The following is a 13,806-nucleotide window of genomic DNA, read 5'->3' on the forward strand; positions in this document are numbered from 1 at the left end:
ATCATGGAAGATAAGGCTACAAGTCATGATGGCTATACTCCACCTCCACTGTAGGGGGCAGTATGCCTCTGAGAACCAGTTGCTGGGAATTGCAAGTGAGCAGAGTGCAGTTGTTCCTGTTTGGAGCATCTTGTTGGCCACTGTGGGAGCTAGGCTTGATGGACCACTCGACTGATCCCACAGAGCTCTTCTTATGTTCTTAACATAATGCTCAAGATGGACACCACTGATGGTCCATTCACTGATTCACCCCATGGTAGGTCCACAAATAACCCACAAAATCTCTTATTTCTCAAAGTTTCCATTCACATACAAACAAGGATATCTCAGGACAGGTGTGATACTTCTTGCAGACCTTTATTAGCAATGTTGTACCACTAGTATCTCATTGCTTTCAAGCTTCTCCTGTCAGTGTCTTAACACACCCATTTAATTCGACCATCCCTGCATTTTCATGTTTAATGGAAAAACACTTTCTGTATTCACAACACCCTCCTTATTCATCCTTTATTCAGCTACTCTGTTATCTGAGTTCTGCTCTCCTTCTTTGAAAGAGGATGTGGGTCCTGCTGCCCGTCGAAAGAGACTCATCACCTGTCTTGCTTAGCCTACTCTTCTAACAATAATCTACTCATTCCAATGCATATGTTTAATTCAGCTGGGACACACTGATAGTTTTATTTCTCTTGGCACATTGGCATGGGACATGTCTCACATAGTGCAATGAAACATATTCTCCACCCCAGTATATATGCACAGGATTTCAGAAATGGGGGCTAGGGGTTTTTCCTGAGCACAGCTTGAAACGGTGCAAAAAGCAAACAACCCCAAAAAACAACCCAAAACCTTTCAAAATCCGTTTGAATGGAGCCCGTTGCATAAAATGTTTCTGCTCACTTCAAGCAATGGCAGCTGTAAGGAACAGCCTTACAGAGCTGAGTCCGGAGCACCCCTCCAAGGACTTGTACGGAGCCCTTGGACAGGGGGATGCTTTATCAAGGAAGTCCACTTTAAGTCAATTAACTGACAATTTCAAAATCCAAGTAGATTTCCTAGTTGCTAGATTAAAAAGGTAAAGGGACCCCTGACCATTAGGTCCAGTTGTTGCCGACTCTGGGCTTGCGGTGCTCATCTCGCTTTACTGGCCGAGGGAGCCGGCGTACAGCTTCCGGGTCATGTGGCCAGCATGACTAAGCCGCTTCTGGCAAACCAGAGCAGCGCACAGAAATGCTGTTTACCTTCCCGCTGGAGCGGTACCTATTTATCTACTTGCACTTTGATGTGCTTTCGAACTGCTAGGTTGGCAGGAGCAGGGACCGAGCAACGGGAGCTCACCCCGTCACAGGGATTCGAACCACCACCCTTCTGATCAGCAAGTCCTAGGCTCTGTGGTTTAACCCACAGCGCCACCTGCGTCCCTTTTGCTAGATTAGGGATGGGGAAACTGAGCTATGCAGAATTGTCTAAACTGACATACAAACTGTGTGATAAGGACAACTGTGACTTCAGGGAAGAATGGGAACTTTTTACAAATTGTCTAAAAAGACAGCAAATTTATTAGGTGAACACATGATCGATAAGGCAAGGATATGTACAATTTTATAACATGCAGAGAACAATATGTGCAAAGAAATCAGAGAGGGGAGCTGAGGGAAGTCCTTGGGGGGGGGAGAGGGAGGGATGGGGGGAAGGGGGGGAATAATGTAATTGATTACTTGGACTGATAATTTGTTATGTTGAAATTGTTTAATAAAAAGGGATGGGGAAACTGTTCTCCTCTAGATGTTGATGGATCCCAACTCCCATCAGCCCCAATCATCATGAACAATGGTCATGGATGGTGGGAACTGTAGTCCCAAAATACCCCTCAACCCTGTGTTGCATCAGAAATTAGTTCCATTTGGGGGTCTGCTATTTTGAAGTGATTATGGCCTCCCCCTCTGCTCCTATGGTTGTAGTTGCCCCCCTCTAAACACACACACACACACACACACACACACACACACACACACACACACACCAGTTAATGATGTGACAAATATTTTAGACATCTGACCATGATAGCACTAGTCCAGTTATATAGACAAATCAAGCTTTCTCTTTTTGTTTTCTCTTCCTGTCCAAGAGTGACCTCTTGTGGTTGTGGGACTGCTCTAGTTTTCAGGCAACCTACTGAGATATATCATGTGTTAAGCAATTTTATTAAAAGAAATGTTTAATAAATGCGTTCGTTTATTTTAACTCAATAATTTATATGCCAACCATCTGCCAAAGATTGCTCTCCATGGATGTTCAGCTGCGTAGACATATAAAGCATAACAAAAGCAATTAAGGAACTCAAAAACGATTTAACAGAAAACGAAAGTGCTATCACAACAGGGAAGGAACAAACCATTCAGGATGGGCAGCGGGGAGACGAAATTAAGATGCGCAGACTGTGTGACTTATTAAATTCTTTTAAAAAAGTATTCCTTCTCTGCATAGAGGGGGGCGTCAAAAAGTAACAATTATCATCCTACTAGGGCGGTTCATATTTTTTTTTGGAAAATGCCTGCTCCAAAGGTCTTATTTTACTACACTAGGTTATATAGCTATATCTGAAATTTCATGCATATCAGTTAATATCTTGACCCTCCTCCATGAAAATAACTTACCTGGCCATTTTCATATGTTGTGAAGGCTGAAATTTCTATTCAGTGGAGTCAAAACACAATCCATCCTGTAGATTTAGGTATCTGTCTACAGTCACCTCCTTGTTATCAGAGGCCCAGAATCCACATTCCTTTGTAAGAAAATATGAAATAATGTACAGTGGTACCTCGGGTTAAGTACTTAATTATTTCTGGAGGTCTGTTCTTAACCTGAAACTGTTCTTAACCTGAAGCACCACTTTAGCTAATGGGGCTTCCTGATGCCGCCACACTGCTGCCGCACGATTTCTGTTCTTATCCTGAAGCAAAGTTCTTAACCCGAGGTACTATTTCTGGGTTAGCGGAGTCTGTAACCTGAAGCGTATGTAACCTGAAGCGTATGTAACCCGAGGTACCACTGCAAAACAATTTTTGCAGGCAAAAAAATAAAAATAAAAAATAAAAATCAATGCGTGGGAGGGGGGGGGTGTGACAAGAAATTTTCCGCACCGGCTACCACCTGCACAGCCTCTGCACAGCCACCAAATAACTTCACAGCTGCGGAAATGGGAGGGAGGAATAACTGAGGGCACTTGGGCCCCAGCTGCTGAAAATGGGTATAGGATGCCGGTGTTTGGCTTGTTCATAGGGGAAGAGAAGGAGAGGATGCAAGAAGCTGGATTGTACTCAAGGGAAGAATGTGCAATTGATTCATGTCCTGAGATATAAGCAAAACATGGTGTGTTGTTTGTATTGACTTTGCTTTGGAAAAAGCCTTGACATTTGCAGCTGTCCACCTGCATATAAATTATATTCCTGTGATGTTGGGACTAAGAGATGGGCAGTGAAACTGGATCCTGTGAGGTTGCATGGAGACTTATATTTCAAGGCCTGAAAGATGAACACCTACCATTCATTACTCAGTGATCCGAAGAGCTCACTTCCCATTCTGCATTTGACACGTGTGTCAAATCTCGCATGGATAACTAATTGGATTTGAATTTGAATTTGGATTGCTGTAATTTTCCTATTGTTAATGTGAACACTTTTCTTTCTATCCCCAATGCTTTTTGCAACAAAAAATAAACACAAATGCCATAAAAAGAACGTGGCTCTGTTTCTAAAATAGGAGAGTGCGTGGAATAAAAACCAGGAGTGATTGCCTGCACCAGAACACAAATCCACAACAGTATTAATGAAGACAACTTGTCCTTTGAAGACAAGTTGAAGGAAGCGAGCATGTTTAGTTTAGAGAAGAGAAACTGAGGAAAGGCCCAAGGACTGTCACACACCAGATGACCTCTACAAGTCATCTTCAACTCAGTGATCCTGTGATCCAACAGTACAGTCCTGAAAAATAAGAAGAGAGAATTTTTTTATACTCATCAAAATGAAGTTGTTATTGTAGTCTGGTAGTTCTTCCTGCACTGATTTTGCCTTTCAAAGGGAAAAGTAAAATAGCACAGAAGATTAGAATACTGGTCAGAGGTCACACAGCACTTGCTGAGTAACACAAACGAGGCAGTTTAGAATTCTGCCGACTCACGGAAAAGAGCAAGCCCGCTGACTCACAGGAGCTAGTCGATCAGACATGACTCATTGCTTCCTTTTGTTCCAAAGAAAACATTCTCAAATGGCCAACATGGTCTTGCCTCTTAAAATAGAAATTTAAACAACTAAAAAAGATATTTATTGCTGTTTTACAAGCAAATTCGATACGTTCTGTCAATTTTGTGTGTTTGAACGCTCATTTGTTTTTGCATTTTCATGCGCTACATCAAAGTCACTGAAAAACACACAACTATCACACCTGGCATGTGTCTGAATGGAGAGACCTAAATGGGCCACCTGGTCCCAAAATGAGTTGAGAATGAATACTGTATTTTCCTGTGTATAAGACGCCCCATGTATAAGATGCCCCCAATTTTTAGGGACTCCAATTTAAGAGAATAGGGGGGAGATTGCCCCGTGTATAAGACAACCCACATACTTTTTCACAGTTTTCCACATAATTTTTAAGTAAACAAATCTAGTCTTATACACGGAAAAGTGTGATATTGTGGGCTGGATTCAACTAGTCAGTCCTGCTAGTGGAAACTCATGCAAGGACTTCTGTTTTGTGAAAAGGGCTCTCCTCACCTTCCACATCTGGCAAACCTCTCACAACCCAATCACTTCTCCTGATCCAGGGCTGGGGATCATTCTGTTTGGCAAGCTGAAATACTTGTACTGACAGAACAATTCCTACAGCATTGCACTAAATCCCTCCCTTTGCTTTAAGCCAAGATAATTCTGTCAATGGAGGCAGTGAGAGATTTTACTTTCTTGGGCTCCATGATCACTGCAGATGGTGACAGCAGTCACGAAATTAAAAGACGCCTGCTTTTTGGGAGAAAAGCAATGACAAACCTAGACAGCATCTTAAAAAGCAGAGACATCACCTTGCCAACAAAGGTCCGTATAGTTAAAGCTATGGTTTTCCCAGTAGTGGTGTATGGAAGTGAGAGCTGGACCATCAAGAAGGCTGATCGCCGAAGAATTGATGCTTTTGAATTATGGTGTTGGAGGAGACTCTTGAGAGTCCCATGGACTGCAAGAAGATCAAACCTCTCCATTCTTAAGGAAATCAGCCCTGAGTGTTCACTGGAAGGACAGATCCTGAAGCTGAGGCTCCAATACTTTGGCCACCTCATGAGAAGAGAAGACTCCCTGGAAAAGACCCTGATGTTGGGAAAGATGGAGGACACAAGGAGAAGGGGATGACAGAGGACGAGATGGTTGGACACAAGGAGAAGGGGATGACAGAGGACGAGATGGTTGGACAGTGTTCTCGAAGCTACCAGCATGAGTTTGACCAAACTGCGGGAGGCAGTGGAAGACAGGAGCGCCTGGCGTGCTCTGGTCCATGGGGTCACGAAGAGTCGGACATGACTAAACGACAACAACAATTCTGTCAAAGCTATTGTTTTCATGGCAAATGAAGCTGTCATGGGTCCATCTAGCCCAACCTTGTTTGCACTGGCCAATATCAGCTCTCCTGGGCGTTCACAAGGGATTTTTTCCACAGCTGCTACCTGTGATAATTTGACATGCCAGAGATTGAACTTAATGCTTTGCACAGGAACTGCCTTATACTAAATCAGATCAATGGTCCATCTAGCCCAGTATTTTCTTTCCTTTTCTTAATGTTTATTTTTGATTTTCAGTTATATACATTTCAATAGTTTTACAATCGTTCTAACGTTTCGAAACTCCCTCCTCCTCTTTCTGTGGTTCCTTAAATTTATTTTTTTACATTTCCTGCATAAATTAACTTAACTTACTCATTTAGTCATCTCCTTTAAATATGTACTCTTATAAAACTGCAGGTTATTACAATAATCCTGCCAATGTTCTTACCCGTTTACAGTTTGTTTGTAGATATTCAATAAACCATTTCCATTCTTTTATTAGAAAGTTTGATATCTTGATTTCTTATTTTTCTGGTTAGTTTTGCCATTTCTGCATATTCCACAAGTTTTTGTATCCATTCTTCTTTTGTTGGGACTTCTTCTTCTTTCCATTTTTGGGCAAATAACATTCCTGCCACTGTAGTCACATACATGAATAAATTTCTATACTGTTTGGGTAGTTCTACCCCTGTAATTCCCAAAATGAAAGCTTCTTGTCCCTCCCCCCCCCCAGTGCTATTTTAAACATCTTTTTCAATTCATTATATATCATTTCCCAGAATTTTCTGTACTGGCTAGTAATGGCTCTCTAGGGTTTCACACGGCCAGCCTTTTTCTGTCCTCCCTGGAGATGCTGGTCGTTGAATTGGGGATGTCCTGCATGCAAATCAATTGCTCTACCATTGAATTACAGCCCTTTTCCATGTGCTTTGCCACTGAATTAAGCCATATGCTGTAGTTCCCCTTCAAGCTGGATCTGGCAACCTTAATGTATGATCCATGCTTTACTGCAACACAACAAATAACCACGCTATGCAACCAGCAGGTTCAGAAGATAAAACTCTTCCTGTACTTTATATCTTTAGACAGCATCATGGGTCTGGGGTTGAATATTTGACCTTCTAGCACGTGCAAATCTAGCATGTCGTGGAGATGAATTGTATAACATTCTCCTTCCTAACAGGCAACGACTGATGCTCTTTAATTTATTACAAATGCAGTAAGCATTGCATATGGGAAGCTAAAATTTACTTTATTCCCTCAAATAGCAAACTCCAGTAGGAAGTGCCTGCCCCCCAACAGGGCTGCTCAGAATCATGAAGGAGATGTGCTTTGGGGGACCACCTGGTCCTGAATGGGGTAACTGTGCCCCTGAAGGACCAGGTGCACAGCCTGGGAGTCATTCTGGACTCACAGCTGTCCATAAGGCACAGGTTAATTCTGTGTCCAGGGCGGCTGTCTACCAGCTCCATCTGGTATGCAGGTTGAGACCGTATCTGCCCGCAGACTGTCTCGCCAGAGTGGTGCATGCTCTGGTTATCTCCCGCTTGGACTACTGCAATGCGCTCTACGTGGAGCTACCTTTGAAGGTGACCCGGACACTGCAATTAATCCAGAATGCGGCAGCTAGACTGGTGACTGGGAGTGGCCGCCGGGACCACATAACCCCGGTCCTAAGAGATCTGCATTGGCTCCCAGTATGTTTCCAAGCACAATCAAAGTGTTAGTGCTGACCTTTAAAGCCCTAAAAGGCCTTGGTCCTGTATACCTGAAGGAGTGTCTCCACCCCCATCGTTCAGCCTGGACACTGAGATCCAGTGCCAAGGGCCTTCTGGCGGTTCCCTCATTGCGAGAAGTGAGGTTACAGGGAACCAGACAGAGGGCCTTCTTGGTAGTGGCGCCTGCCCTGTGGAACACCCTCCCTTCAGATGTGAAGGAAATAAGCAGCTAGCTTATCTTTAAAAGACATCTGAAGGCAGCCCTGTTTCGGGAAGTTTTTAATATTTATTGCTGTATTGTTTTTAACATTCGATTGGGAGCCGCCCAGAGTGGCTGGGGAAACTCAGCCAGATGGGCGGGGTATAAATTATTATTATTATTATTATTATTATTATTATTATTATTATTATTTGCTGAAGTTTATCTATCTATATATATATATCTGTATCTACTGTATATCTTGATAAACCTAAAAGGACATCCCTCCCCACAAAAGCAGCCCACTGAGGACTGAACAACAACAGCAAGGACTCCCACAACACCTGGAGGGCCACAGCTTTTCAAAAAACCATAGCTCATAGCACCCTAGAGTTGGAAGGGACTCCAAGGATCAAGTAGTCCAACCCCCTGCAATGCGGGAATCTCAACCAAAGCACCCGTGGTGGTGCATGACCAACTCTGTGTTCTCAGACTTTTCGTGGAATGACATAACCAGGAAGTAGAGAGGGAACTGCAAAGCTGTGTTGTGCCCTGCAGTGCAAGGCCTGATATAACAGCTTGGCAGCAGCTTACTTGAGGAAACTGCTTACTCAGTATATATAAGAACATAAGAAGAGCCTGCTGGATCAGGCCCATCTAATCCAGCCCCCTGTTCTCAGAGTGGTCAACCAGCCCCATCTTTACATTCAGCTGGAGGGTGCCTGTTACATGTGCCTGGACCAGGACATCTTGGCCACAGCAGTCCACCCATCGATAACTTCCAGTTTGTTTTGCACAAGGCTGCCCTTCGATTTGTTTTGGATCCTGCAACTACTGCAAAACGCAGCTGCACAGTTGTTCTCAGGATCAGCTAAAAGCATTGCACAGGCTGCCAATTTGCTACTGGGCTAGACGAAAGGTTTTGCTGACGATGCATGAAACCTCACATGGTTCTGAACCAGGGTATCTGAGAAGCTGCTTCCCCCTCTCCCTCACCCCCTGGTTGCTTAGATCTGTGGATGAAGTTCTGTTCATGGCACCACAGCACAATTGCAGGAAAGCATGCTGTGACCTGAAGTGAACCAAGCCCTCAAATGGTTATGTTTCCGATGTTCATTGAAAACTGTCCTTTTGTTCCAAGCCTTCCCGAATTACATTGCAATCCTACTCCCCAGTTCACTTATCTGGGAGTAAGTCCCATTCAATTCAGTGGGACTTACTGCTGCAGCCTAAGTCCATTTTCTTTCTGCAGCTTTTAATTCTTTGTGGTGTCACGTTTTTAACATTGTGGTATGGACTTGCATTAGGTTTTATATCCTGCTTTGACACACCACTATGATACTCTTTGAATGCAGATTGGTTCATAAATTCTGAAAGAATAACACACAAATAAATATTTGCTTTGCTTCTACAAGACAAAGAGTGTTGGGTACATCTCTGCCTGGGGAGCGAAACTCCTTGCCTAATACTATTATGCAAACACCATGGGCTAAGCTGTTTCAGGCTCCTGCTTGAATCACTTCTGTTCACACAGACGTTTCCTGATGTCTAGCTCAACCACCAGTTATTCAGGAATGCACTCCCCAAACAGCATACATGCGGTCAGCAACACACAGTGACCATGACTGTGTGCTGCATGTTGAATGAGTATATTGATGCTGCTTTTATGGGTGTCATGTGCTGTGTTCACCACCAAGCTTATTATATGTAAGCCTATCTATCAGCCAGCCAGTCAATCAATCAATCAATCAATCAATCAATCAATCAATAAGTGTGTGAGAAAGAGGATGGGCTTTCCCAAGTGTTCCCACCATTCTGAGGAGCGGTTGAGAAAAAAGATGGGTTTGCAGATTGGGAAGGGTCTTAGCCCAGCAAATGAGCGTCTGCCTTGAACACAGCAGGTCCCAAATTCAACCACCACCACCCCGGAAGGGACCCCGAGGATCATCTAGTCCAACCCCCTGCAATGCAGCTGGAGCAAACCTGCAACATTGGCATTATCAGCGCCACACTGATCAGATTCCTGCCTGAAAAACTGGACAGCAGCTGTCACTCAGTGTAGGCAATACTGAGCTTCTCGGTTTGACTCCGTATCAGGCAGCTTCCTGGATGCTAGACATCTCTTCCTTTCCAGTTCCACAGGATCCTTACCAAAACACACACACACACACACACACACACACACACACACACACACACACACACACACCCTGCCTGGGTCTAGAGAAAGTCTAGGCAAGGGAAACGCATGGCCCGCACCGCCGCGACCATGTGTGCCGGAACGTGCGTGTGCCATGAAGTCTGAAGCGCAGGCAGCTCTTGCGTCTTGCCACCGGGATCTCCACCAGCCTCGCCTCGCCTCTCCCTCCTCGTCAGGGGCGTGTGAAGGTGTCAGGTCGGAGAAGGCAGGAGGCCTCCGCCTCTCGCGCACACCTGCTGCTCTTCATTCCTTTCCTTCCTTCCTCCTCTTTTGTGCAGTGCAGGTAAGCTCTCTCCCACCCACGACCCCTCCTCCTCCCTCCTCTCTACCCCCCTCTCCTTCTCCCCCCATCCCCGGTGATGTCACACCTACTCTCGCAGGGCATGATGGGAGAATCCCTCTGTTTCCCAACAGATGCGCGAAGAAGAAGAGCAGCGGCAGCAGCAAGCAAGCAGTTCCAAGGAGGGTGGGTGCGCGTGCTTTATTTTATTTTCGCCTGCCTTTTCTCCTCTGCCTGGCCGTGATATGGGAAGAGACTTCTCCTGAGCCTAGGACTTGGCTCACTTCGACCTCCTCCCTTCACCTCACCTGCCATCCATCCCCCTTGCCTTCCTTCTGACCAAGGCAGCGTGAAGCCAGCCTTCGCCACCCGGAGGAGAAGATGCCCAGGAAGAAACTTCTGCAGCGCCCCGCCGAGCCCTAGGATCCCCCAGGCGCTGGGAGGGACGTCCATCCCTGCATCTGGATGGTGCCAGCGGACTGCTTGGCATCGGGGCGCTTGCAGGAGGAGGCTGGTTGCCAGCATGCTCCCGCTGCTGGGACTCCCCGGCTGAGAAGAGAGGCGCGCTCTGCACCACCACCAGCGGCTCACCCCCTTCCCCGTCGTGACCTTGGGCTGCCTCCGGTTTCATGAGCGCCTCTCCCTCCTCCTCCTCCTCTTCCTCCTCCTCCGGCCTCTGAGATCTTCTCTCCCTCCCCCTCCCCCTCCCCTCCCCACCCCCTCCCCTCCCTTCCCTTCCCCACCCCCTCATGGCTGCATCAGAAGAAGGAACTGGCTGTTTTCTCCCCAGAGGCAGGTCACAAAGCGACCCCAGCATCCTCGGGGACACCGCCGGGACTGACGCCGAGGAGCAGCAAGGTAAAAATGCAAGCGGGACTTTCTCTCTCTCTCTCTTCCCCGCCCCTCCTTCTCCTCCTCCCAGTATAGCAGAGGATGTGGGCTGGGTGGTGAGGAATGGGAGAGAGTCGTAGAGGCAGAGAGAGGGAGAGGGAAACAGATCGGGAATGGGTGTGTGTCTATGTGTCTTCGCATCTGCCAATCTGGCAATAAGCCTGTCAGAGAAGGGAGGGCAGAAGAAAATTAGGAACATATTCTCTGCAGTAAGTCCTGAAATGATGCAGTGGCTTAGCTGTAAATAGGATTACATGAGAGCATTCTCCCCATCCTGGCCCTTCGGAAGGGCAACGCTCCCCTCTGCCAGCTGAAGGAAGCATTTCAGAGGAGGGCAAGGGGGAAAGAGCCAGGATTCTTCCCCAAAATTTTTCAGCCACCCTCTTACTGGGCAGCAAGCTTCCTTAAACCTTGGATACTCCGTCCTCTCTCAGTACCCCTTCCTCCTTGAAACAGGCTGTCTTATTCACAAATGAGGAAGCGAGGCAGAGAGAAAGGGACATGCCCAAGGCAGCTCAGGAAGTCGTTGGCAGAGACCAGATTTCCAACTCCACGAGTTCTGCATCAGAGGGCAAGCAGTCATGGCCGGGCCTCTCAGGCAGTAAAAACTCAGAACAGGTGATCTCAGGCTCCACCTGGCTGACAGTTACCTGATGCTGTTCACCTGCTTGGGAAGATGCTAGTCAATAATATTAGTTCACCCTGCTTTTTTTGCCTGCAGTTGGAAGAGACTGGCCTCTCCCTTGTGCCATCATTGGAGAGGGATGCTCAGTCCAAAGTGACAAGAGCTGCTTTATCCTGGAAAGTTGCCTAAGCTCCGTTGTCTCGCTCTCACCCCACACGACATCCAGCCCATCCCACTCCTCTCAGCCTACAGGCATGCAAACACACTGAAAATAAAATGGCTAAAATCAACACTGCCTGCTCCTTGTGAGACCATCCAAGAGCTGAGAGCAGTCAGGACAGAGCTGGGTTGCTTAAGCTGATCTGTGTCGGTTCCCACACATAGCCTAATTTACCTGGGCAATTTAATCGAAGCTTGGGCATGTGCCTGACTTGCCCCTTACAACAGAGAGAAAGAGAAGGTTGTCTCACAGAGTGGGAGGGGATCAGCTGTTGGCATGAGAAGTCACCATGGAGATGGAACAAGCAGAGTAATAATTAAGTCACCAATCCCACCCTCTGGCCCACCCCATCGAGAAAGCAATTTTCGGGACACACCAAGAAGTAGGAAACACAACAGCGAGTGTTGAAAGAGAGAGGGAGAGAGGCTGGGAGTGGGGGTGGGGGAGCTTGACGTCTGCAACCCCATTTTTCTATTTATAAGTGTGAGAGAAGAAGGCTTTCACCACCAACAAGCCCTCCCCTTCACTTTCTCCTCCTTTTGAAGCATAAAACTCTTTCCACTGAATTCTAGCAGTGACTCACACACTGGGGTTCTCAAAGGAGCGCAGCAGCAGCAGCAGCAAGGCATTGTGTTTGGGATTTTGTGTGTGTGCGGTGGTGGGTTAATTGCGAGAACAGTTGGTTCTGGGAAGGGAGCCCTTTCCTGTGGCCGGTGTGAAATTAAACACATGCGCACACAACAAAAACGGGACCAAACTTGACAGGGTGCTTTCGTGGCAGGATTGTGTGGCAGGGGAATTCAGATGACAATCAGCTGGATGGGAAGCCCAGGACCCAACAGACTGATATGCACAAGGAGCCAAGGCTGAGTGTCATGGGCTCTTTGTGCAAGAGATGTTGACTTAGGGTCTTGACTGAACACAACAGAGGCAGTGACTGTTCCATTGTAGGCGTCAGAAAAATCTCCCATGGAAGTCTGTAACTAAGGGATATGTGGGAGGGGGCACTGACTTTGACACAGACCCCCCCCCCAAATGAAAGAAAATTATCAGACTATGCCCCTTCACTTAATATACCCTAGTTGTGCTCTGAGTACTCTCCTCAACACACACACATTCCTGCCCTCACAATTTTATAGTCTACCTCACTGCCTTAATTAATGGGTAACTTTATATTCTGAATCTTTAAACTGACTGAGAGGTTGCTTTTGGGGGGTATTGTGCAATTACTTTCAGGAAAAGTAAATTAACAGGAAACCTGCTTTAAAAGCAAGTGTGTCTCATTAAGGCAGCATCTTCTCCCCCCCATACATAAAAATGCAATTAACCCCCCCCCCCCAGACCTCTTTATGCCATCTCTCCCCTCACCCACAAAGCCAAGGTATCAGCTATAGACCTGTCCTGATGTACTGATATCTGAGAGTAAATCCTGTTTGAGGGCCATTCCAAAACAGTGTTTTAAACCAGCACATGCTAGAGTCCTTCTCTCTTATTTGTCTTCTCCTTTTCATGATGGTCATTCCATCTGTCTGATGGCACCGCCTGTCAGAATATGCAAACATGTTAATAATGAGGACTGAGTGGCTTTAAGCTTCATTTTACACAGTCTAATAATTGAGGATCCTTGTTGCTCTGGAAACAGATTTTATTTAAGGGAATAATGAGAACAGCTGATGAATCTTTCCTGCCTAACCACGCTGATATATCCCAGGTCATGGGAACAAAGGCTGTCACTAGCACAAAGTGCTAGCCTTTCCCCCTAAGGGACAATAGTGTCTGAATGAGAGGAATGTTCATTTGTGTGCTTTCACATCTGAAGGCTGCAGAAATCATACATTCCCTTAATTTCAATTTCGCTCACTTCTTGCCTGTTTCTAGGTAATGAAAAGCAGTGTTGGCAGGCTGGCAAATAGATAGGCTGTATGTGTGATATTTTTTTCTTTTTTAAAGGACAGATCTGTTTGAGGAAATGCATTTTTTTATTATTTGCCTGAAGGAAGATAATTTTTTTTGCCCCCAAATATTAACTTGTTTTGTGTTGCTTTTCCTAAAGAAAATGATGTTTAAACCAACTCTAGGCATCCGCGATCAA

At 46.0% G+C, this 13,806-nt stretch overlaps 1 protein-coding gene across 4 annotated transcripts in view; it reads left to right on the top strand.

Annotated features, from left to right (window-relative positions):
• The first annotated feature begins 10,687 nt into the window (after nucleotides 1-10,687).
• The window catches only part of PHACTR3 (phosphatase and actin regulator 3), a 214,040-nt gene continuing 210,921 nt past the window's right edge, over nucleotides 10,688-13,806 (top strand). For all 4 annotated transcript variants that reach the window (XM_028735353.2, XM_028735355.2, XM_028735354.2 and 1 more), the window contains exon 1: nucleotides 10,688-10,836. In XM_028735353.2, coding sequence (XP_028591186.2) covers nucleotides 10,728-10,836 — 109 coding nt within the window. In that variant the 5' untranslated portion in view covers nucleotides 10,688-10,727. The remainder of the gene's footprint in view (nucleotides 10,837-13,806) is intronic.

The sequence above is a fragment of the Podarcis muralis genome, chromosome 5, assembly GCF_964188315.1.
Source record: "Podarcis muralis chromosome 5, rPodMur119.hap1.1, whole genome shotgun sequence".
Taxonomy (NCBI): Eukaryota; Metazoa; Chordata; class Lepidosauria; order Squamata; family Lacertidae; genus Podarcis; species Podarcis muralis.